Raw genomic sequence first — 26,398 nt, 5'->3', positions numbered from 1 at the left:
GCTGAAACAGGAAAGGTAATTACCCAAAATGTTGCTAAAGTTAGAAACACAGAATAGTCTAGAATGTCACTGTATGGTTTAGTGTTAAGATTTCCCTTCACTGGAACTAAGGGGCCTAGCCCGAACCATGAAAAACAGCCCCAGACCATTATTCCTCCTCCACCAAACTTTACAGTTGGCACTTCGCATTTGGGCAGGGCAACAGGTTCCCACCCAAAGGACATCCAGCCAACTTGACACAACTGTGCGAAGCATTGGAGTCAACATGTGCAAGCATCTCTGTGGAACGCTTTTAACACCTTGTAGAGTCCAAGCCCCAACTAATTGAGGCTCCGCTCACATCCTCTGATATGGGCTAATATTTGACTGGAGCGAGATTCCCAAATGCTGTAGCGCAGGCCTCCTCCAGTAGCGCTCATTTGACGTGCTCAGGGCATACCTGGCCCAGCATGCATTTGTAGTTCACTTGTATGCTACTATCTAAAGCCCTTTGCTTTAGATACTGTCATTTTCATACAGAAACTGATAAAACACACAGGTTCTAAATCAAGGTGACAAACAAAGATGAGGACCAAGAGCAAGACCGGGATAGTGGTGATGTACAGTAGTGTCCACAACTAAAGAATCATTGTGGAATCTGAAAAGACAAGTATCCCGAAAGAAAAGGAACGAGGCGGGTAGATAAATAATTTGCTACAATTACACACTTAGTTATAAAACTACATACCTCCTCTTACACGTTACCTTCATTTTTGTTCTATTATCTACACAATAGGCCATAATATATTTTGGACCAATGGGCCTGGCATATTCCCAAGTTCAAGGAGCTTTCCGTTTTGCTTGGGTAATTTTACCTACAAACCTTTAGGCCTACCTATAGAATATATATATATATATATAGCAATAGTGGCCAAAAGGGTGTTTAGCTTCCCCAGTGGCTCTGCAAGTGTGGAGATGATATTCTCTGCTGTTGGCCTGCTCTCCAGGCACCATCGCATGAGCCTGAATCCACAGACTGGCCAAACTTGTGTTTTCAAAAATGAATTCTAAAGGCACTAAGTCCTTTTTCGTTTAATTTGTATTCATTCTAAGTAAATTACTGCCTATATGCACAATTTATAGACTAGAATGATTTAATACAACAAAATGTTGTTTACATGCTCTGCGCTTTATGTCCCTACCAGCCCATTGTGTCGCACTCGCAAATGCTTGTATTTCTTTGTAGGCTATAGCATTGAAAGAATTTTTATAATCTAGCCTAAATAATTCATTTCCGTCCCTTCTTAGGTTCCCTTTGACGCCTAAACCTATTTAGAGTGTTTATATGCTGTTTAATATGATATGTAGCCTATTTGAAAATAATGTGCGCTTCTCACATTCACCTTTTCATGTTTATTCAAATATTTGTCATTCAAATCCATATGGTTTGGTTTCAATACCAAATGGTAGGTTCATGTAGTCACAAAAATAAATGAGTGTTGGTTAAATTGTGATTTTAATCAATGGAGCGAATTTGAAGCGGCAGTTTTTTTGTGTTAGCACGGAGCCCTTTTTTAAGCAGAGCGCAAGTACCATGAGAGTGATTTCCAACCGATCAACTCCGCTCACATGCTCTGGCCACTAAACAGTCTTGAAACAATGTGATGGTCCCTCTGTGTGCAAACATACTGTGAACTAAAGGTCGAGCTCGGCAATAATTGCTGTGAAAACTCTGGGACTGTGTGCGCATCTCAGGTGTGCAAGTATTACATAGAAACTGTTTTTGAAGTTGGTAGCACAATATGTGTTGGTAGTTTCAGTACAACCACCATAAAAACAGAACAAGACTCCTTACCTGTTTTCCTCTTGTACCTGGTGATGATGCAGTACGACACAATGTAGAGTGCTGCAAACAGTAGGAAACAAATCTGAAAAGGCAAAAATAATGAAACAATTATAAAGCTGCTGAAGTGTTATGTAAATGATCAATGTTACAATATCTGGCATTATACTGATGTGAAAGCATAACACATTTTGATATATATGTATTAGCCTCCCGTAGACATGGTCTGCATCCCAAATGGCACCCTATTCCCTTCTTAGTGCACTACTGTTGACCACGGCACATAGGGCTCAGGTTAAAAGTAGTACACTACATAGGCAATATGGTGGCATTCCAGACACAGATATGGTACTGTGACATTACTGCAGAAGTTTATAGGGATGCACGATATATCGGTGAACATATCGGAATTTTGCGCTACACAGCATTCCTAACCTAGCCCACAATGTCTGCTGTGTGGATCAAGCAGTCAACAAGTCGAGCAGTCACTTGAACAAGTAAGAACATTTCAGCGAGACAACTCATAGGCTAAATCCATTAACGCCAAGACAATGGAATTCATTGCCCTTGACAATCAACCGTTCTCTGTCCTGGGTGATGTTCGCTTTCGCCGACTGGTCGGGCACCCGTACACACTATGAAGTGTGCTATTTTTCAGATGTTGCCCTACCGGAGTTACACAGTAATAGCGTCACTGCTACTAGCTTCACGACATACATACTATGGAACGCCATTTAGGTCTTTGCGTGTCAAAAAAGATACAGTAGGATTGTCAAAGCTGTACAAAAAAGGTATGCAAACAAGCAAACACCGGCCACGAACGATGTATTTACAATACCGCGTTGGTAATAAAGCATCATTTGTTTGACCGCAACTTCTGGAGTAGCTAGCTAGCTTTAGCACCAATACAACCAGCCTGAAAACAATGACCAGCAGAAACTGCAGTCATTTTCATTATTCTTAACAATGATTTAGGAATTCTTGTGAATAAATATTAGCTAGGTTGCCACTTGTTGTTCGCCTATTGAAATTAAACTTTGGTTCATGAAAATAAATTGCTAGCCAGCTACTGAACCCTGTTACCCAAAACTAACATTATAAGCAGCCAGCTAGCTCCATCTGGCTAGTGATGCTTGACCGGACCAGGTTATGTGTTGTGAAGCTAGCCACAATAAGGACTAGCCACAATAGTGGACTTTGCGGTTAGCCTTCAAAATAAAAGTATGTCATTGACAGGATGCAAATGAATACAAATAGTAGAATGTCATCCTTTTATTTTGAAGGCTAACCGCGAAGTGCACTATTGTGGCTAATCCTCATTATGGCTTGCTTCACATAGATGGGTCCGACCATCATTAATCAAATAAGAACTGTTGGTCTTGTAAATTAGGGTTATTTTAGATGACACCTCGCTATATAGTTAGCTAGCTAACTATATAACTACTGAAACAGATGTCGTTTGCTAGGTTTTTGGGGAGAACATTGTATGCATCCATTAGCCAGCTAGCTTTTTTTATGACCAGCACTGTATGTGCGCAAGACAACTTTACCAGCATCATAGCATACGTATCGATGAATGGTTGTGACATATGAAATTACGAGTGAAAGTGTAATCAATGTGTAATAACTACATCAAAAAATTCATGAACGCATTAAATTATTATGTGACATGCAGTCATATTCAGGTCCTGATTGGTCAACAAGCTTATTTGACACGTCAAATAGTGTTATTTAACATGTATCTTTTTTGACACGCAAGGACGCAAACGGAGTTCCATAGAAATCCAGGTTGAGAATGAAACTACTGAACAAATGAAAAACGAAACAGCACATCAAGTAAGTGAAAGAAATAGGTTTTGATGATGTTTTACTGGTAATGGGGACATACGTAAATGCCAACAAAATAATTTTTGGGTCAGTGTGGTGTAGAGGTCGACCGATTATGATTTTTCAACGCTGATACCAATACCGATTATTGGAGGACCAAAAAAGCCGATACTGATTAATCGGACGATTTAAAAAATAAATAAAAATGTATTTGTAATAATGACAGTTACAACAATACTGAATTAAAACTTATTTTTACTTAATATAATACATCAATGAAATCAATTTAGCCTTAAGTAGATAATGAAACATGTTCAATTTGGTTTAAATAATGCAAAAACAAAGTGTTGGAGAAGAACGTAAAAGTGCAATATGTGCCATGTAAAACACTAACATTTCAGTTCCTTGCTCAGAACATGAGAATATATGAAAGCTGGTGGTTCCTTTTAACATGAGTCTTCAATATTCCCAGGTAAGAAGATTTATGTTGTAGTTATTATAGGACCATTTCCCTCTATACCATTTATATTTCATTAACCGTTGACTATTGGGTGTTCTTATAGGCACTTTAGTATTGCCAGTGTAACAGTATAGCTTCCGTCCCTCTCCTCGCTCCTACCTGGGCTCGAACCAGCAACACAACGACAACAGTCACCCTCGAAGCAGCGTTACCCATGCAGAGCAGGGGAAACAACCACCCCAAGGCTCAGAGCGAGTGAAGTTTGAAACGCTATTAGCGCGTGCTAACTAGCCAGCCATTTCACTTCGGTCACACCAGCCTCATCTCGGGAGTTGAGTTTGAATTCATAAACAGCACAATGCTTGACGCATAACGAAGAGCTGCTGGCAAAACACACAAAAGTGCTGTTTGAATGAATGTTTACGCGCCTGCTTCTGCCTACCACCGCTCAGTCAGATACTTAGATACTTGTATGCTCAGTCAGATTATATGCAACACAGGACACGCTAGATAATATCTAGTAATATCATCAACCATGTGTAGTTAACTAGTGATTATGATTGATTGTTTTTTATAAAATAAGTTTAATGCTAGCTAGCAACTTACCGTGGCTTACTGCATTTGCGTAACAGGCAGTCTCCTTGTGGAGTGCAACAAGAGAGAGGCAGGTCGTTATTGCGTTGGACTAGTTAACTGTAAAGTTGCAAGATTGAATCCCCCGAGCTGACAAGGTGAAAATCTGTCTTTCTGCCCCTGAACGAGGCAGTTAACCCACCGTTCCTAGGCCGTCATTGAAAATAAGAATGTGTTCTTAACTGGCTTGCCTAGTTAAATAAAGATTAAATAAAGGTGTTAAAAATAAATAAATAAAATAAAAATCGGCGCCCAAAAATACCGATTTCCGATTGTTATGAAAACTTGAAATCGGCCCTAATTAATAGGCCATTACGATTAATCGGTCGACCTCTAGTGTGGTGTGTGTAACCTTTATTTAACTAGGCAAGTCAGTTAAGAACTAATTCTTTACAATGACGGCCCGGATGACGCTGGGTCAATTGTGCACCGCACTATCAAACTCCCAATCACGACCGGATGTGATACAGCCTGGATTTGAACCAGGGACTGTAGTGACGCCTCTTGCACTGAGATGCAGTGCCTTAACACACACACATGGATGCAGCGGTTTAAGTATTTAACTGTACTAGAATGCTTAAAACCCCGCTATTTTTTTTTATATCGGTCAAAAATGTGTTATCGGTGCATCACTGGTAATTTATGGACATGCGATACATGATTTATGACAGCAAGTTTGCTGGGATATGCATCACTGCATATCATGTACTGTATACGTAGAATTATTTCCATAAGACAGCTATGATTGATGGAAGTTGGGATGGCCTGGCTGGATGGATACCAGTTATGCATGTAGCCTTGATCAGGTTACAGGCAGACCTCCCCCCAAAGGCCTCTCTCAAGTCTAGGTGATTCACTCCTACAGGGAAAGAATAGCCTGGGTGGGTGCCGATACTTTTGCTACGTATATTCAACAACACCTTGCCCTCGCCTTGTAGACTGGGTATGTATTCATAAAACACCTCAGTGTAGTGCTGATCTAGGAACAGGTACCCATGGCTATGTGATCTTGTTCATTATGATACAAAAGTTAAAACTGATCCTAGATCAGCACTCCTACTGAGGCACTTTATGAATCACGGCCCTGGCCACACCATATCCAAATCTAAAGAATAGATAGCTTCAAACAGAAAAGTTGCAACTGACTAGTTTAAACCATAATAGTCATTGTTTGACATGAGATAGCCCCTACATTTCCAATTTGAATTCATGTATCTACATGCAACTTGATCTGGAATTAGACGGCCTAACAACAACTGAATACATTTTTCGCAGTGCCATTGCCAAACCCAGGGCCTCAGAGCCCCACCACTGACAGAAATATTCCACATTCCCCTACGGATGGTGGGACAGACAGAAAATAGGCCTGTGGACCTCCTCCTCCTCCGCAGCAGCACTATCTCCGGTTTCCACATTATACAACACGAGGAGACATGAGTCAGCAGGAGTAACAGGCAGACAAGACACATATCTTTGTCTATCATTATAAAAGTATGATAGACAAAGGTTGGCTCTCAAAACCCTTCACAAAGAAAACTCAATTTCGCCACCACATGACAACAGACCAGAAAACGGCTGAAAGGTCAGTGCTCTGATCAGCAGCAACACAGCTAACCCCTCAGACAAAACTTCAGATATGAGGTTGGGTGGATGCCTGACTGTGCCCAGGAGTGACAGGACACCGAGGGAGAACCCTGAGCTGGCTGATGGTGATCAACAGTATACTCTACTTTGCTTATCGTCAAATTGCTCCACTGTATCTAGGCCTATTTCTTATTTTTCTCCCTTAGAATCCTCACTTATTTATCAGTAGGCTCATAATTTAAACCCAACTATCCTAGCCTACATCCGCTTTCTACACACATTCCCTCGTGACAGGCAGCGCATTGTTGCCCGGCTTCTACCAGGTCGATGTTTTGCATGATTCATGCATCTACTACCATCATACGCATGACTCAGTGGATGTACTGATAAAGCCTAACAGTCAAGGCGTTTTCAAAATGCATTCATTTCTGCTTGAGGGTCAATGTTGTTAGACATCGCAGCAGAGACAACCCATGACGTAGACTAGTTTAGAGTGAGTGCAGGGCACTGCCGGCACCTCAAATAGCATTGTACACTCTATGATATTTGACCTCACACAACACAGGGGATACTATAGTGACCACACCTTTTTTTAAAGAAAAAAAAAACTTCATCCTACTAGCTCTGGTCCAGGGCGTTACTGCGCGTTAATCCAATAAGGAATGCGCAGTGGAGGAACGCAAACTAATGCCCTGGACCAGAGCTATGATCCCTCATGTTAAGGTACATATGCTGCTACAGCACTAGCTGTGTAAAGTTTAGGCTATGCTATAACTCCGGTGACAGCAACAAAATGTGTGTCACAAATGGTGGTCACATTCCATAGTAGAATCACTTAGGCACTATGTGCTAGAAGGGAGGAGGGAGCATTGGAATGCCAACGTGGATAGTGGCATTTCCATGTAAAAAGCTCCATGAGCGCCGGCATGGGAGGTTCATAGGAGCATGTCAAATTCGGTGTCAAATGAAAGAGTCTATAAAAATAAATAAAAACTACGCAGAACTTTCTCAACCATTTTCCCATCCTAAAAACGTGGAATAAGCAAATGCTTGGCTTTCTGGTCAAACCGATAGAAAAGGGGTGTTCGACAACATCTACCATAAAGTCTTGAAAGATATTAGAAATAAGTTGAAACACATTCATGTTGAAGTAAAGACATCTGTCAACTAATATCAACACATTTAGTTTTGTACATTTAAAAATTAAAACTATATGGGACTGGAAGTGTGAGAAGATAGGGTATAAGTTAGTACAAATGTATGGGTTATGGGAGCTGTGTAGTTGTGTTAGTTTTTTTATATCATTTTTTACTTGCTGTTTAATATTCAAACAACTGATATACAGTACCAGTAAAACGTTTGGACACACCTACTCATTCAAGGGATTTCTTTATTTTTACTATTTTCTTTACATTGTAGAATAATAGTAGACATAAAAAAAACTATGAAATAACACCCCCCACACACACACACACACCTCCTCCTCCATGCTTCACAGTGGGAACTACACATGCGGAGATTATCCGTTCACCTACTCTGCATCTCACAGACACGGCGGTTGGAACCAAAAATCTCAAATTTGGACTCATCAGACCGAAGGACAGATTTCCACCGGCCTAATGTCCATTGCTCGTGTTCCTTGGCCCAAGCAAGTCTCTTCTTATTCTTGGTGTCCTTTAGCAGTGGTTTCTTTGCAGCACTTCGACCACGAAGGCCTGATTCACGGTCTCCTCCGAACAGTTGATGCTGAGATGTGTCTGTTACTTGAACTCTGAAGCATTTATTTGGGCTGCAATCTGATGTGCAGTTAACTCTAATTAACATATCCTCTGCAGCAGAGGTAACTCTGGGTCTTTCTTTCCTGTGGCGGTCCATATGAGAGCCAGTTTCATCATAGCGGCTGATGTTTTTTGCGACTGCACTTGAAGAAACTTTAAAAGTTCTTGATATTTTCCGCATTGACTGATCTTCATGTCTTAAAGTAATGATGGACTGTCGTTTCGCTTTGCTTATTTGAGCTGTTCTTGCCATAATAAAATGGTATTTACCAAATAGGGCTATCTTCTGTATACCACCTCTACCTTGTCACAACACAACTAATTGGCTTAAACGCATTAAGGAAAGAAATTCCACAAATTGACTTTTTAAAAGGCACATGTGTTAATTGAAATGCATTCCAGGTGACTACCTCATGAAGCTGGTTGAGAGAATGCCAAGAGTGTGCAAACCGGTCATCAAGGTAAAGGGTGGCTACTTTGAAGAATATTTTGATTTGTTTAACACTTTTTTGGTTACTACATGATTCTGTATGTGTTATTTCATAGTGTTTATATCTCACTATTATTCTATAATGTAGAAAATATTAAAATTAAGAAAAGCCCTGGAATGAGTAGGTTTGTCAAAACTTTTGATAGCATCTTTCAACTGTACAGTACCAGTCTTGTTGGGTGTTAGGTTTTTATCAGTGTTATGTAATGGTGTAATGGCAAATTGATTAAAAATAATAAGAATAAATCACACAAATAGGAACAACCCCTTGTGCCTAGTCATTCTGTTACCAAAAACCCACATATCTTTAAGATATTTTGTCATTTTTCTCTCTCATGAGAGAGGGAGGATAATGAAAGTTCATAGAAATAACAAGTAAAGGTAGCCCTACCAATTAGTTAGTGTTTTTACTGATATCAACTTTAACTGATCAAAACTCATAATTCTGTTACCAATTTATCAGTCAAGGAATTACTGTAATTTAATTGGCTAGAATGGGAATTCATAGTAGTCACAAACCACAGTTGGGTCACCTGCTACTGTCGTCTCTTCCACTGTCATACTGTTATGTTCAGCTCATAACTGGTTGTCAAAGCAATACTTAAAACAGTCTGGCCACCCCACCCTCTCACTCCAGTTAATGTCACCTCTCCCGGCTCTTACAGACACCTACCACCTACCCTCTTTCCATTTACTGTCACAAGTATCCTCAACCTCTGGACACCGACCAACACCGGACGTCCATAGACATTGAAAAGTAGTTGACATTTGGTCAGTCCGCCCTGGCCAGACCAAATCTGAACCAATCATAGGCGTCTATGTTTCATACATTTGGACAGCACCGTACAGTAAAGTAAAGAAAATTTGAGTAAAGTACATTACAGTAGAGAACTCTAGAGTACAGTATAACGTACTGTATTTTACTGTACTTATTTACTTTACTGAACTCTATTGTGCTGTACTGTGATGTAGATGATTGGTTCAGATTTGGTCTGGTCCGGACCAACCAAATGTAGTCTTGTTTTGGGGAATAAGAATAATAACCAGTGTGTAGAATAATACCCAAATATGCAAAGGAGGATATTGCATATTTCTACCTTTCAGGATACATCACCATGAAGAGAATGATATTCATAATTATGCATTTTTTGTATGGTACAGATCAGGAACCCATGATGTAATTCCGTGATGTAAATCCACTTCACTTACTGTAGTTCAATAACCAAAAGTCAAGGTGTCATGTCATGTCATAGCTGACACCCCATTCTTTCTGCAGACATCTTTGAATCTTAATTCAGAGCAGATATTTAAACAGAGTGTTTGGAAAACGTGGCCACATAAAAAAAGACGGAGATTTGACAAAAATTCTGTTATCAAACTGAACATTGCACTTTTCTTGCAGTTTTTGTTTTTGTAAAATTATCAGCAGAAATGGTTAAAATTAGGCCTTGTGCATAGAGTTAATATACTTTTTAAATTACATTTTTGTTTGGTAACATTTAGAAGGAAAAAGACTCATTACCATGGAATTGCCTATAGCTAAATTGGGTAGCCACTACCAGCATACTGCATCAAATCCTGAATCCTGAGCTGACAAGGCACAAATCTGTCGTTCTGCCCCTGAACAAGGCAGTTAACCCACTGTTCCTAGGCAGTCATTGTAAATAAGAATTCGTTCATAACTGACTTGCCTAGTTAAATAAAGATTAAATAAAATAAAAAATAATGAACAAGGAAGGAAGGAGAAAGATGACAACAAGAGGCAAGCTAACTTATTTGGAGACATAAAGGCGCAATTTGTCGTTCGAACAATAGCATGGCAGCTATCCCGACACTGACTTGGTAAATAGATGGATTGGACTGTAGAAATGTAACAACTCAAATTCATATAGATGTTAAAACTGACCGATATATATGGTTTACTTGTAAGCATGTTTTGAGAATACAATGGTAGTGTGTTTGTTTACAAAACAAATGCGTAAAACAAGCTTATGTTTGGGGTTGTGATGAGGGGAAGACACATGAACTCATGGAGGTATTCATAAGTTTGACTCTTCAAGAATTTTAAAGACCTAAAATGGATGCAGAAATCGCAGTTTTCCCCCCTTAACGTGGCTATCCCTTGTTGTGGAGCTACAATAAAATGTGAGCTAATCAGAAAGCTACTATTACAGTTACACGTGGGGAACGTTCGCTAGTTATCATTGGTAGCTAGCTATTTGCAACTTGCCTGCTAGCAAAATAACGTTAGCTTTGCGTTTGACTGACCTAATGTAAGCAGCGCCACATATCAAATGTTGGCTAGCAAGCTAGCTAGCGAACGTTAGAGAGATTAACTTACAATGTACTCTCGAACTTGGCTGTGGAAATTCTGCTCTCTGATAGTAACATCGTCTTCTTCCATTCTTCATATTGCAAATGCAAGTCAATTGCCCCACTGAATACTAGTCGTACAACTGACGTCCATAAAACCTGTCTATGGTCAACAGAAGAAAACGGCTCAGGCTACATACACTTCTGTGACTAGTATTCTGCCAGCAGCACAAACGATGACGTCACTTTGTATGGTAATAACAAAAACTTCAAAATAAAATCCGGCATTTCAAAACATTGCAATAATATATTTAAGCAATAATGTCCGAGGTGGTGTGGTATATGGCCAATATACGATGGCTAAAGGCTGTTCTTAAGAACGACGGAACGTGGAGTGCCTGGATACAGGCCTTAGCCGTGGTATATTGGCCATATACCACAACCCCCCGAGGTGCCTTATTGCTATTACAAACTAGTTGCCAACGTAATTAGAGCAGTAAAAATACATGTTTTGTCATACCTGTGCTATATGGTCTGATATACCACTGCTGTCAGCCAATCAGCATTCAGGGCTCAAAACACCCAGTTTATAAATGCCATTTAGCAGACGCTTTTATCCAAAGCGACTTACAGTAATGTGTGCATGCATTTTATGTATGTGGTCCCAGGAATCGAAACCACTGCCCCGGCGTTACAAGCGCCATGCTCTACCAAATGAGCTACAAAGAACCACAATGTGGATAACTTGTTCAATTCTCGGGCCGACTCTTTTCTCTGTATATATCAATGATGTTGCTCTTGCTGCGGGCGATTCCCTGATCCACCTCTACGCAGACGACACCATTTTGTATACCTCTGGCCCTTCCTTGGACACTGTGCTATCTAACCTCCAAACGAGCTTCAATGCCATACAACACTCCTTCCGTGGCCTCCAACTGCTCTTAAACGCTAGTAAAACTAAATGCATGCTTTTCAAACGTTCGCTGCCTGCACCCGCCCGACTAGCATCACCACCCTGGATGGTTCCGACCTAGAATATGTGGACATCTATAAGTACCTAGGTGTCTAGCTAGACATAAACATAACAAATAAAACACATTTTATAACACCAATAATGAAAAAATACAATGTTGACACTGGTATGTTAGGCTATAGAAAGAACACTAGCTGAGACAGGTAGAAAAGTGTGTGTGGAAAATACTCAGTAGGGTCTCTCTCTACTAACCAAATATAGTTTGTTTTGGAGGGCGACTGTTTTATAGGCACATGCATTTAGCCCTGCATGTTAATTCCAAAATGATACATTAATGTACTGTTGTTGTGTTGAATATCAGTTGTAAAGACAAAACATTTTAACCGTTTTTTGGGGCTTACCCTGTTTGCTTCCTGTGTGAAATAAAATGTAAACAAAGACACAATGTAAACAATGATGGAATGGCATACCTGTTAAAGACCTATATTAACCTAATGGTGCTGATAATGGTTGTACCTTTACATATTTAAATCAGCCCAAGGCCAGCCTTGACATGTGCCATAAAATGCATCAAGTCAATCACTTGGCCTGACAAATTAAATATTTTTGAGAAAATATGCGATCCCGTCGATGTGGATAGGGGCATGCTCCCTCTGCTGTTTCCTGAAATCCACGATCAGCTCCTTCGCTTTGTTGACGTTGAGGGAGAGGTTATTTTCCTGGCACTACTTCGCCAGGGCCCTCACCTCCTCCCTGTAGGCTGTCTAGTCATTGCGGCCACACAGTCATGGGTGAACAGGGAGTACAGGAGGGGGCTGAGCACGCACCCATGTGGGGCCCCTGTGTTGAGGATCAGCAAAGTGGAGGTGTTGTTTCCTACCTTCACCACCTGGGGGCGGCCCATCAAGAAGTCCAGGACCCAGTTGCATAGGGCGTGGTTCAGATCCAGGGCCCAAGCTTAATGATGAGCTTGGAGGGTACTATGGTGTTGAAGGCTGAGCTATAGTCAATGAAAAGCATTCTTACATAGGAAATCCTCTTGTCCAGATGGGATAGGGCAGTGTGCAGTGCCATGGCGATTGCATCGCCTGTGGATCTATTGGTGCGGTATGCAAATTGAAGGGGGTTTAGGGTGTCAGGTAAGGTAAGGTAGAGGTGATATGATCCTTAACTAGCCTCTCAAAGCACTTCATGATGACAGAAGTGAGTGCTACAGGGCAGAAATAATTTATTTCAGTTACCTTTGCTGTCTTGGATACAGGAACAATGGTGGGCATCTTGAAGCGGGGACAGCAGACTGAGATAGGGAGAGACTAAATCTGTCCATAAACACTCCAGCCAGCTGGTCTGCGCATGCTCTGAGGACGTGGCTAGGGATGCCGTCTGGGCCAGCAGCCTTGCGAGGGTTAACACGTTTAAATGTCTTACGTCGGCCGCGGAGAACGAGAGCCCACAGTTCTTGGGAGCGGCCGCGATGGTGGCATTGTGTTATCCTCAAAGCGGGCAAAGAAGGTGTTTAGCTTGTCCGGGAGCAAGACGCCGGTGTCCGTGACATGGCTGGTTTTCCCTTTGTAATCAGTGATTGTCTGTCAACCCTGCCACATACATCTTGTGTCTGAGCCATTGAATTTCGAATCCACTTTGTCTCTGTACTGACGTTTTCCCTGTTTGATTGGTTTACTGAGGGAATGACTACACTGTTTGTACTCAACCATATTCCCAGTCACCTTGCCTTCACAGTCTACTGCTAGCCTTGATAGAAAAGCAACACATAAAGGCCAATAACTTGTAAATAATGTTCTCCATTGTTTTTCTGTAAGCTTGATTATGCTGTGTATTGTTAGCCTATCAGCCTTGTTGGCTCTTGTAATACATGTTCAACTCTGCAAAATGTGCCTTTGCTGACCTTGATCGATAATCATGACAATGTAGCTTGTAAATAATCTTCTCTCTGTTATTATTCTTTTAAACTAGGTAAAAGGCCTTTACTGTATACTGAAAACCTTGATAGATAAGATGCACATATCAGACTACAACTTGTAAATCATTATCTCCATTGCTGTTCAGAAAGTGTGATTATGCTGTGTCTTAATAGCCTGGTTAATATGCATTACATTTAACTTGTAAATAAATTCGTTTTCATTTTGATTAAAACGTTTGATATTTGTGTTTCCTTTTCGTTGTTGAGTGTGTATTGATTTCAGGACCATGGATAGCACCAGGTAATTTAAAGCTGTGTTGCTGGATATGACGCAGTCCCCCTCCAAAACGACACATATTTGGTTAGTAGAGACCCTACTGAATATTTCCCACCCCACTTTAGCTGAGACAGGTAGAAAAACTTTATCTCTAAAGTACCAACAAGTATCCCATATACTGTGTATTGCATTGCAGTGATTGGAGTGGATGGAGTAAGGAGTCACAAGTACTCTGTATTAAACCCGTTGCCCAGAACAAGAGACCCATTTCATTTTTGCAGACTATATTGAGTAATTCCAATAACATTTATTTGTATTTTATTAAAACATTTATTTCTTTAAATATAGCCTACACAACAGCTTTAAACATAGCAGTATTTGTGTAAACTGGTATAAATAATATAAGAAAAAAAAGAAAATACGTCAAATTATCAATTTATTTTTTCGAAGGTGGTTACAATGCGCTGAAAAAACGTTCGATATTTGCATGTCTTTGCGGGGGGGCTCTTATTTTTTATTTTTTTTTAATCCATGATCGTGCTCCAGCATAATATCCTGCTGCTAGGAGAACGGTAATTCAGCCAAAACCCACTGAATGGGTTGTTACTAGTTGATAGTTACAAAGTCCTAATTATGCGCCGACTTCTACAATTTATCTTGTTAAAAACTGATTTTAAACTTGAACTCTAACTCTAACTACACGGTTAGCCTATATTGTATATCATACAAATTCATGAAAACACACCCCAAAAAATCGTATTAATTTAAGGTTAGGTTTGGGCATAAGGTTAGCAGTGTGGTTAAGATGAGGGGTACGTTTAACATCAGATTTTAAGAAGCTACATTGTAGAATAGTAGACATAATTATGACTGTGGTAACTAGGGACGACCAAAAATAAATGACATCATCATTCCGCGCTAAAAATTATAATATTTTGTTGTGTTTCCTGAGTCGTTTGTCAACCAAAATGTCTTGCCTCATGAAGACTGGATACATGTGTCTAATTATTTGACGTTTTAAGATAGTTTTGTTCAACTATTTCAAGTGTTTCGAAGTAACCACGGTAGGGGTTATTTCACTTAAGTAGCCTTTTGCTTCATAGACGAGTTTTTTTTTGCTTCATACACGGGCATGTTTGTTTCTTGCCAAGCTTGAAACTCGTAGACACATCGAAAGGAATGTAATTATAAAAGTCAGTGTCTTTCATCAAGTAACAATAAGATCATAGTTAAATAGTTAACGATAGTCATCTCTGTTGCAAAGTTGAAAGCCAAGAGGGAAGGAAAGACACAGGAAAATTGCAAATGTATATGGTGACAGTTAACGACTTTGTAAAGAGTAAGTTAGGCTGTGATGAAACGGAAGATGGCTGTAGTTTGAGATTTGTAAAGAAAAAAGTAGAAGTGATGCATAAGGAGAAAATAAAAATAAAAAAGACAAAGTAAGAATCGCTATGAAGGCTAACGTTACAAGGCTCTCAACGCATCCACTGGTGACAGTGGGGAAGTTGCAACCCCATCTGATAAACAACAAACAAAGGTGAATGGAAAATTGAAGAAAGGATGAGCCAGCAGCTCAACAGTCCAAGTCAACTCCTGTTGAGACTGCAGTTGAGAGAAGGCTGAGAAAACAGGACCTAAGAAACCGTCTAAGAAAAAAGCACAGCAAAGAAACAAACTCGAGGAATCAAGAAAAAAAGCAATTTTGGAAGCAAATTATGCCGAGGACTGAGAAATGACGAGATTGGAGGGATCTTTGCTGATGATGGACTTGATTACATTTTGGGTGTACTGGAAGCTGGGTTGGCAGCTTCAGGGATGATGTATGACAGTGATGACATGGACATTGCCAAAAAGAAATTCAGGAAATTGGAAGACAGTGAATCTGAAATGTCCGGCAAGGAGGAGGAAGAACAAGGACAAGACTCTGAAGAGGAGGGCAGCGAACTCGACAGTGACGGAGATCTGGATGCCAATGCGGCGGAAGGCGTGGAGGAAGATGAGATTGATGAGGACGGAGAAGGAATGGATGAGAGTGGTGGAGCAGGTTCGGAAGAAGAAAATTAAGAGGAAGAGGAATGAGTTGAGACTCAAAGCTTGCAGGGCCTAAGGCAGAAACTGTAAGTTGCCCAATTAGAATCTCATTTGTGAATTTCAGCAAAAAATGTATGTTTTGTATTCCTAGACACAGATTAAGCCTAGTAGTCCTGGACTAAAAAGGAAGCTCAATGGAGAATCTCCACTGAAAATACTTTTTTTTGTCCAGCATCAGGCTTAATCTGTGTCCCGGAAAACGGACATAAATGTATAGACTGAAGATTAAACACTATTCTGTGTGTATATAGGCAGCCCTGTCAGCAGGCAAATATGTGCCTCCTCACTTTACGGGACACCGGGGATGATAAGCGCAAAGCTGAGCTAGAGAGACTGAAGAGACAAGTCAAATGACTTGTGAACCGGTAAGGTCGTTCAAATTTGATTTAAAGTGTAGGAAGCATGAATTTTTACTAACCAATGTAACAACACAGTGTGGTCAAAGACCGAACTTAGTTGTAGTCACAATCTGGTTACCTGTAAGTACAAACATAGTCATTTTTTTGTGTTATTACATATTTATGAACTTATTTCCAGATATCTTTGAAAACTATCCACAACCACAATGCACTATTTCTCCATGTCATATGTAGGATCTACTCTGTTTTACCGAGTTCGTATGCAAGCTCAAGCATGTAATTATATTCCAGACCAAGTGTTAGCGGTGGTGAGCTACAATCCACCAATCACAGGAAGTGTGATGTAAACAAGAAGCAGATGGGGCACCTGCTGCCATGCAGAATGCTCTTCATGGACCTTGTGGCTGTGTTATCTAGCCAGGGCCCGTAAGCGTGGCACGCTCGAAAGAAAGAGAAAATCATATCAGCTCTGATTTTGTAGTACCTAGTCTGTTCTCCGTTTTGTTTTGTAAACTTTTCGGCATGTTCTCTGTGAAATAGGCTACAGCAGTTTTGTAACTTTTTCCACCTTGGCTTAGTGCTAGCACGCTAGCTGACAGACACAAGTATGGGTAACTGCAGCTCAATATGGCAACCGGAGTATGGATGAGTGGGTGTGTCGAAAGGAGTGGGTGTATGGAAAGCAAATCAGCTAATTGGGCAGGTTTCTTGCCACTCAAGAACGTTTTACGTGGCTGATTGGGGTGCAGAGTTGATAAGCTGGCGACCAGTGCAATGGTGTTGTATTGGCCTGCCTGCCGACTTGAAATACTTCTTACTGGCTATCAAGGTCATGTCGCTGCTGTAGCTAAAGTGGCAATTTTATAAAAAATGCGTATACTAATGCAAATCCATATGTGACATGTGGTTATGTTTATGCTACCTACCCTTAAAAAAATGTGAGGGGAGTGAGCTAAAAAACTAAGTTGGACCCCCTTTAAAAAAAAATACTATCCAACCTTAGTTCAACACCTAGTGACCTCACCAAGCGATTTTTTTGTTGTTGTTGCCTTTTGGTATAATTGTTTTGGAATGACAGTCACAGAAACCAGGGTTTGAGTCTCAACGTAGTTAATTACTCCCCTAATTAACTACGTTGGTGTCAGGTGCTGGATAGCACCACATGTGGGCCCTATGGGCCCTGGTCGAAAATAGGGCACTATATAGGGAATAAGGTGACATTTGGGATGCAGACATAAAGTAAGGGAGCTAGTTACAGTCAACTAAGAATTACGATTGAATCCTAATGGATATGTAGAAGGTGTAGTTGTCTAGAACTCTGTTCTCCCTTGGTGAGTTTACCTTTAGTTCACCCCTGTATGCTCCTCTGATAAGGGCACAGAAAGAAGAAAACAGTATTTTGTAACAACACAGTCTGTGTGAGAAAAGGAGTAACCATTAACCTGTGAATGATCATTAGCTTGCGGTTTGTTTGATTTACGTGCTCAGTTCCTTTATAAGCTAGCCCCCCCCCTGTTTGATTAATGGGAAAGTGGCAGTTCACACCTTGGCCTTCTATTAGCATTGTCTCTTTCAGTGAGGTTTACTCCCCACTCTTCAGTAAATGACCACACTCAATCAAACTTGAAACACACACGTTCACATACCCTCCAGCAATTCAAGGTTCCAATGACTTGTTTTATTTTCTGTTCTTTGACACAATGTAACATTTTGCAGGTGGGGGCTAATTTCTTGGAGAGAGTGGTGTGGAAGTTTGACGGAAGAGCCCGGTGGCCATGGTGGCACATCTCTACAACTTCCAGGTGGTGCACACCCTCCTCACCTTTGACATCCTGAAGATGCTGGTTGGGGCTTTCACCGAAAAAGGACATTGAGCTGGTTCTGTTCATGCTGAAAAATGTAGGCTTCGCCCTGCGGAAGGATGATGCCCTGGCTCTGAAAGAGCTCATCTCTGGGGCCCAGCGCAAAGGCAGCGGTGTGGGCACCAAGTTTCAGGATGAAAACAGGGTACGGTCTGTCACAGCTACCGCACAACACCACTCTCAACATCACCCTCTGTCTATACTCTGAAATGCACCTTATTGGTGGTAATGCTTTCAAACATGGTCGTTTAACATTTTGCTCATTTAGCAGCTCTTATCCAGAGCAACTCGCAATTAGCATTCCTTAGCAGTCAAAAATAAATAACAAGCCAACTCTCTTCTGAATATCATCTCTGTCTTTAGGTGCGCTTCAGCTGCAGACCATGTTGGCTCTGAAGAACAATGATATGAGGAAGGTCCCAGTCCATGACCCAGACCCTGTTGAGAGACTGCAAAAGCTACAGAGAACTCTGGTGGGATATGGATCTGATGAACTTAATACTTACTAACAAACTGTCATATCATAACCTCAAAACCATTCTTTGCTCAGCCATGAAATATTCATCCATTGTTGATGTTTCAACCTCAAGAATATATCACTTGCACATTTTAGCTAAAGCCACCAGGGGGCGCTATAATCTCACATAGCAGTTTATGTTTGAGCAATAAGGTACGGGGTGAGGTAAATGGCCAATATTCCACTGCTAAGGGCTGTTCTTATGCACGACGCAATGCTGAGTGCCTAGATACAGCCCTTAGCTGTGGTATATTGGCCATATACCACAAACCCATGAGGTGCCTTATTGCTATTATAAACTGGTTACCAATGTAATTAGAGCAGTAAAAATAAAGGTTTTGTCATACCTGTGGTATACGGTCTGATATACCACGGCTCTCAGCCAACCTGCATTCAGGGATTGAACCACCCAGTTTATGATATAGGTTTTAGCACCCAGATGAGGGGAGTGTGAAGGAGTAAGGTGAGGTTGCCCTTAGACGCTGATCTAGGGTCAGTTTAGCATATACCTCACTTACATTTAAGGTTGGGATTGGGGAAGGGGAAGCTGTGCCTAGATCTGTAATTAGGTGAAACTTCACCCCAGAGCATTATGTGAATAATGTTTTAACTGTTGTGTTCAGATCCACCAGAGTTCAGGGGCCAGTGATGTGAAGCTGAGGGTCTCTTTGGAGAACCTCTTGGCTGCAGAGCAGGTGGGCCGCTGGTGGATCGTGGGCTCATCGTGGAGCAGAGCACCCATGATAGGTGACCAGGGCAACATGACATCAAAACAGACAACTGCAGAAGGAAAGGTACTAGAACCATAAAATATCTTGGGCCATATACTTCCGGTGTCTCAGAATAGTCGTGCTGATTCAAACCATATAATCTTATTTAGACAGGGGGGGGACCTGATCCTAGATTAGCACTCAGAGATGCTTGATACATATGGCCCCTGTTGTTCCACCAAATCATTACTGCAGCTCTTTCATATGAACATTTGAGAAGTGACGTGCGTTGAGGTCGGTGGCTGGCTAGGCACGGGCTATTATCAAAGCCTGATTTACTGACAAATAAACCTTGATACTCCAACAACCAGTGACATAGGCTATTAACTGAAATGAACAAACAATTTTCACCAGATGTAAAAACCATTGTAGCCAAGATACAAAAGCGATAGCCTCAGATGGCGACATATTTCATATCATCCGACAAAATGGCACACTGCTCAACTCAGCTCGGCCATAGACCGGTGTAGCATCCACAGTTACATTTCATCCAAATAGTTTGCAACGCAAACTCCCTAGCCTTTCACAATGGATTTACAATTCTTCCAATGCACCGCGAGTGGAATGCGCAAATGCACGCACACAATAATATTATTATGTGAAATATTATTACACACGTGATGAATACGGTTCTGAAGGAAATCCCATATCAACAATTGAAATGACTGAAAAGTGTTTCTTCAATACAAAATTCTAGCTTGATAAATGAAATGCATCAAAGGGGTGTTGTCTATTCTCATGTTCATTGAACAGTAGCCTAAACCGCAAATTACAAAGGAAAATGCAATTACTTGTGATTTTAGTCCATTCATCTGTCCTTTAGGGTAAACCTCTCGGTGACAGTGCTGTAGGGCCAAGGCTGACGAAAGGATCAAACATGGCTTTTATTTTAACACTGATATTGTCCAAAATGTTGTAAAACATTCCTCTCGTCTCTGATCGGTTGTGTGCTCCAGGATGCTGTGTCTGTCAGGCCAAGTGTGGTGCATTCGATCGGATGATTTTCTGTCCCTTCCTCTGATGAAGGTTAGGCAGCTCAGCTGTTGGTCTCCCTCTGAATTATACCAAGTTGTCCTTGAAAATCCAACTTGGAAAATAGTTTGAGGTGCATTTAAGGCATGGCCCCGGGAAGATGTTTTGCGGTGGGGGTGCTGAAATTGTTTGTCTAACGGATTTTGCTCCGCTCCGCTCGTACAGGAGTAATAAAGGCCTAGTGGCACTATTTTGGTGGGGGGAAGAAATGCTCCCAAAACTCTTTAAAAAATATATATTATTTTTAATTGTGATTTGTTAGGGGGTGCTGCAGGACCCTCAGCACCACTACTTCCCACCGCTATGAGTGATGGAGTTCCATTTACCCAGGTTGTTTTTGCTAGCTAGCTTCATTCAGTTAAAGGGATGAGAGCACCAAATTATGGTGCAGAGCTTACCACACAACATGTTTAGGCAATACGCATGTGCAAAATATGAAATCATCTCAATGCAACAAATGCTTTCTGCCCATATAAGACATGTCAATGTCCTGGAAAGTTGACTGTTACTTACAACTGTCATGTCATCACATTAGCACACGTTAGCTCAACCATCCCAGTATAGGGACACCCATCAGGAAAAAAACATAAAATATCCATAAAATAATGACAATTATTTTTTCTTTTTTTCTCATAACAGCGTTTTTAAATGATTATTATACTTTTTTTATGCACTAACTACCCTGACTGTATATCACTACATTTCGGCTGAACTAGACAACATTTTCAATGTGTTTTACTGATCATAATGCCATTTTTCCTTCACCTGTCTACTCAGTTCAGCTTAAAGATCTTAGACCTGGCCTGGAAACGGAGAATGAACAGACATAAGGAGAAATATCTTCTGCTTCATCATGACCAGCGAGGATTACCTGGATGCCTTTTGAGAAGCTGATACGGTGTGTTTTGTGTCCCTACCCTTCTGCACTGCTGAAATGCTCTCATACCAAAGCTAGACGTTGCCACAAGTTTCAGTATGTGACACTACATTATTTTCTGTGTACAGGATGGGCCTAACAGTGAAACGTGCTTTTATAAGCCCAGTCATTGCGCAACAATGCTAATGCAATCGTGTGTTTAAAAAAAGTTTTGATGGCCACGATTAAATAGAGAAGTATCCTAGCTTTCTATTGCGGCTATTTCTCAACTCGTATTGAAGCGTGCCTCCATTCGTCATTCAAGTGCATAGGCAAAGGTAGGCAGGCTATCAGCACGTCACCTTCCACTTTGCAATCTGAGCCGGAGGCAGTAGGCTTATACATTTTGAAAACATATAGCCCTACTTAATCGTTTGAAACCTGAACATTTTACCTCATATTAGCCCCACAGGGAAGGGGTGGTATGGGGTGGAAGGGGTGGTATGGAGAGGGTTTCTCTGGTCGCCAGGAGGGTGGATGTGGGGTTGGGGGAATAGGATGGGAGGTTGGGGGTGGAGGATCACTTATTTTTGTTTCTTTTCCTTGTATATTGTACCTGTAACCCCCCCCCAATTAAGATCTTATTGAAAAATGGCCCTTCCTACCGCCTATATAGGTCCTGGATAGCAGGAAGCTTGGCCCCAGTGATGTACTGGGCCGTTTGCACTACCCTCTGTAGCGCCTTATGGTCAGATGCCGAGCAGTTGCCATACCAGGCGGTGATGCAACCGGTCAGGATGCTCTCGATGGTGCAGCTGTAGAACCTTTTGGGGATCTGGGGACACATGCAAAATCTTTTCAGTCTCCTGAGGGGTAAAAGGTTTTGTCGTGCCCTCTTCACGACTGTTTTGGTATGTTTGGACCATGATAGTTCATTGGTGATGTGGACACCAAGGAACTTGAAACTCTCGACCCGCTCCACTACAGCCTCCTCAATGTTAATGGAGGCCTATTCGGCCTGCCTTTTCCTGTAGTCCACGATCATCTCCATTGTCTTGCTCACATTGAGGGAGAGGTTGTTGTCCTGGCACCACACATCCAGTTCTCTGACCTCCTCCCTATAGGCCGTCTCATCGTTGTCGGTGATCAGGCCTACCACTGTTGTGTCGTCAGTAAACTTAATGATGGTGTTGGAGTCATGTTTGGCCACACAGTCGTGGGTGAACAGGGAATACAGGAGGGGACTAAGTACAAACCCCTGCGGCGCCCCCAGTGTTGAGGATCAGCGTGGCAGACGTGTTGTTGCCTCTCTTACCACCTGGGGGTGGCCCGTCAGGAAGTTCAGGATCCATTTGCAGAGGGAGGTGTTTAGTCCCAGAATCCTTAGCTTAGTGGTGAGCTTCGTGGGCACTATGGTGTTGAACGCTGAACTGTAGTCGATGAACAGCATTCTCACATAGGTGTTCCTTTTGTCCAGGTGAGAAAGGGCGGTGTGGAGTGCGATTGAGATTGCATCATCTGTGGATCTGTTAGGGCAGTATGCAAATTGGAATGGGTCTAGGATGTCCGGGAGGATGCTGTTGATGTGAGACATGACCAGCCTTTCAAAGCACTTCATGGCTACCGACGTGAGTGCCACGGGGCAGTAATAATTTAGGCAGGTTACCTTTGATTTCTTGGGCACAAGGGTCAGTTTTCTTAGCAATGGAGGGAGCAAGGGTATCGTTTTCTTAGCAAGGGAGGAGAATTCTCCACCTGGGTGGACTGTGAGAGGATCAAGTACAAACTCAATGATCCTTGGGCATGCTGTAGTCTTCAAATCTGGTGGAGAAGTTGTCCCTCGGCTGCTTGATGAAATTGTCCATCACCTATGTGACAATGCTGCGGCCTGGTCCCTCTGCCTGTCGTTTCTTCATGTGCTGAGGTGCAGTAGCCTTCCAGATGACAAGTCCAAATGGAACAACTCAAGCTTCCTAGTAAAGGCCTCAAGTTTTTCCACCATGTCCACTTTTTTCTCTCTTCCTTGTAACTGCAGATTTAACCCGTTTAAATGACAGAATGTCAGCCAAAAAAAGCTTTGTGTGCAGCTTACAGTTAACTCTTCAATGTTTCTGCGTCAGGCCTCTGTCTGGGGCGGAAGGCCACTTCGACAGTTCCATGCTTAGATTCATAATGACGTCTGAGATTTAAAGGATTTGCACGCAGTGACATTTTCATTGCAAATAAGACACACTGGCTTGGCATAGGGAAAATATGGTAAGATGAACGCATAACGCTCTGCCCATTCTTCCCTGAAATGGACAGAGATATGCGTTCATCTTACCATATCCTCGATTTTTATGATCCACCTTTCTTTTGATACTTTTTGAGAGCGACATTTTCTCTTGCAATGAAGCTAATTGTTCTGAACGAATGTTGACGTTAAGAAGAGTAGTGTAGCCTAAAGTAGGCTACGTAGACCTGGTTTTCCCACCAATCAACGCACAGAGAAAGAGATAAAAAATAATAACTGAATAGAGACAATGGTCATTTTATGAGCATAATCAAATCAAAATGGTTATTTTCACTGAATTTATTATGTGATAATCAGATGTGTTCAATTGTGTTCAATTTGTAATGTAGGCCAATTAGTTGTGGTAATATTATATGCTAATTAAGTTCTGGCCCGCCGACTATTAGCTCAGAAAAATAATTGTTGACGAACCCTGGTTTAGAATACATTTTATCAGGGTCAGATTCCTCCTCCTTTCACCTAGTCATGAAACATCTTTGGCCAGAGTCCTTTGGCTCTCCTATAAAACTGCACCGCTTAGGGTTGACCGTGTGAAAAGTCTGGTATCAATATCTGCCATTGTGTTGTGTCTCGTCAGGATTTCGGGAATTCCCAAACTAGGAATGCTGTGGGAGGGCTTGAAGCTGTTCATCAGTCACTTCCTACTGAAGAATGCCCAGCCCCAGGGACCAGCTGAGCAAACAGGTCTTCTGTCAGAGCAAGCCGAGGTCGCCCCCGAGGCCAAAGAAACCAAACTCAAACTGTAAAACACACACAGACACGTTCGGACTCTGGGAGAATGCCTGGAGAACAAAAGCAACCTGTTTGGAGAAAATGGTCTTTATTACAAAGAACAAACCCATCAATTTAATTTCAAGACTGAAGCAATGCTGTTTTGTTATGGGGTTTTTAAACTGTGATTTTGGATGTTGCCCCAAGGTCAATGGAAATGGCTCCTCTGGGAGGTCTTAGTCATCATATAAGTCATCTTTTTTTTTTAATGAATTGCAGTATTGACAACGACAGAGATGGTTTTTATGACATTATAAATATCAACGTTAAGTAGAGGCTTCATCAAGTGGCAATGATAATGGCCATGCCGTTGTGGACAATTCTATTTCCAGTGTAGTTAACACTGATGCATCAAGTTGAATTCATTGTCATAATGGAAATAGCCTTTGTCTATATCTGTACAGAATGCCAAGTTATACTGTTTTTGCCATGTAGCAATGGTATGCAGTCTACTAAAATGCATGTTTCAGATGAATAGAGGATTAGTAATGTGAACATTTGAGATGTGCATAAAGGGGAAATAATAAACATTTGCATACTGAATTCATCTGATTTGATGGATCTTGATACATGTGAATGTGTTTCCTGTATGTTATGTCTCTGGAATTCGTGAAAGCTTATTTGTATAATGTCAAACTGAGCTCACTCTCCGGGCGGACGCAATGGTCATATGAAATAATCCTCTCTGGCGGCAGTGTGAAACAGTGTCTCAAAGTTCCTACAGAATGTACATGACCGTCATCACCGCTGCATATGAAATTTGGATTAAACTTATGTAGTCCTGACCTTGTCTACTAATGTTCTGTATTATGTCACGTTGTGTGTGGACCTGAGGAAGAGTAGCTGCTGCTTTCGCAGCTGCTTAATTGGGATCCTAATAAAGTACCAGTTGTGTTTGTGGTCATACTGATGTTTTCATTTTACCAAAGCAGTCTATTGAAGTTTTACATTTGAATCCCTAGTTGATAAATCAGCTTCCTCTCAATTGCATGGCATTGTGTACTCACTATATTAAATTATAAATTATAAGTTGTATAAGCCTTCATCTTTTACTTTGTGTACGACCTTAGCTATGAATTGCGTTTGAGGAGGAGGTTGTTGACTGAGTACAAAATGAATAGCTTTGGCTATGCCACTGGCATCTGATTGTCCATAGCTAACTTTATACGTCACTTTCTAATCTGTTGTCAGCGTCCTTAGCATCTCTCTGTGACATTGTTGACCTCTTCCCAAGAGCAAGCTTCCATGTTTACGACCTTGTATCAGCAGTGCCAAATGAATCACTATTCAATCTTTTCAAGTTTTTCCCCTTGAATGTATCAACAGTGTAAAAGAGACCCAACATCATGTTCATTCATGTTCTGTGTAGGCTAACACATCTGAATGAAATGACACTGGGTTTTTATTCAAATCAAGTTTTATTGGTCACATACACATGGTTAGCAGATGTTAATGCGAGTGTAGTGAAATGCTTGTGCTTCTAGTTCCGACAGTGCAGTAGTATCTAACAAGTAATCTAACAATTCCCCAACAACTACCTAATACACAATTCTAAAGGGAGGAATAAGAATGTATACATATAAATATATGGATGAGCGGCATAGGCATGGTGCAATAGATGGTTTAATGTATAGTATATACGTATGATATGAGTAATGTAAGATACTGTATGTTAACATTACTAAAGTGACATTGTTTAAAGTGACTAGTGATTCATTTATTAAAGTGACCAGTGATATGAGTCTATGTAGGCAGCAGCCTCTCTG

The 26,398-nt window shown here is 41.2% G+C and overlaps 1 protein-coding gene and 1 pseudogene across 1 annotated transcript in view; one reads left to right on the top strand and one right to left on the bottom strand.

Moving 5' to 3' along the window:
* The window catches only part of LOC115105140 (limb region 1 protein homolog), a 64,715-nt gene extending 53,607 nt beyond the window's left edge, over nucleotides 1-11,108 (bottom strand). The window contains 2 exon segments of the mRNA XM_029626786.2: nucleotides 1,835-1,907; nucleotides 10,936-11,108. Of these exon segments, the coding sequence (XP_029482646.2) occupies nucleotides 1,835-1,907; nucleotides 10,936-10,998 (136 nt within the window). The 5' untranslated portion in view covers nucleotides 10,999-11,108.
* Nucleotides 11,109-14,883: 3,775 nt separating this feature from the next.
* LOC115104525 (nucleolar MIF4G domain-containing protein 1-like) lies at nucleotides 14,884-25,536 on the top strand (annotated as a pseudogene).
* The last annotated feature ends 862 nt before the right edge of the window (nucleotides 25,537-26,398 follow it).

Source organism: Oncorhynchus nerka, linkage group LG22, assembly GCF_034236695.1.
Source record: "Oncorhynchus nerka isolate Pitt River linkage group LG22, Oner_Uvic_2.0, whole genome shotgun sequence".
Taxonomy (NCBI): domain Eukaryota; kingdom Metazoa; phylum Chordata; class Actinopteri; order Salmoniformes; family Salmonidae; genus Oncorhynchus; species Oncorhynchus nerka.
The sequence above is the reverse complement of the archived record's forward strand: the minus strand, read 5'-3'. Positions and strand labels throughout refer to the sequence as shown.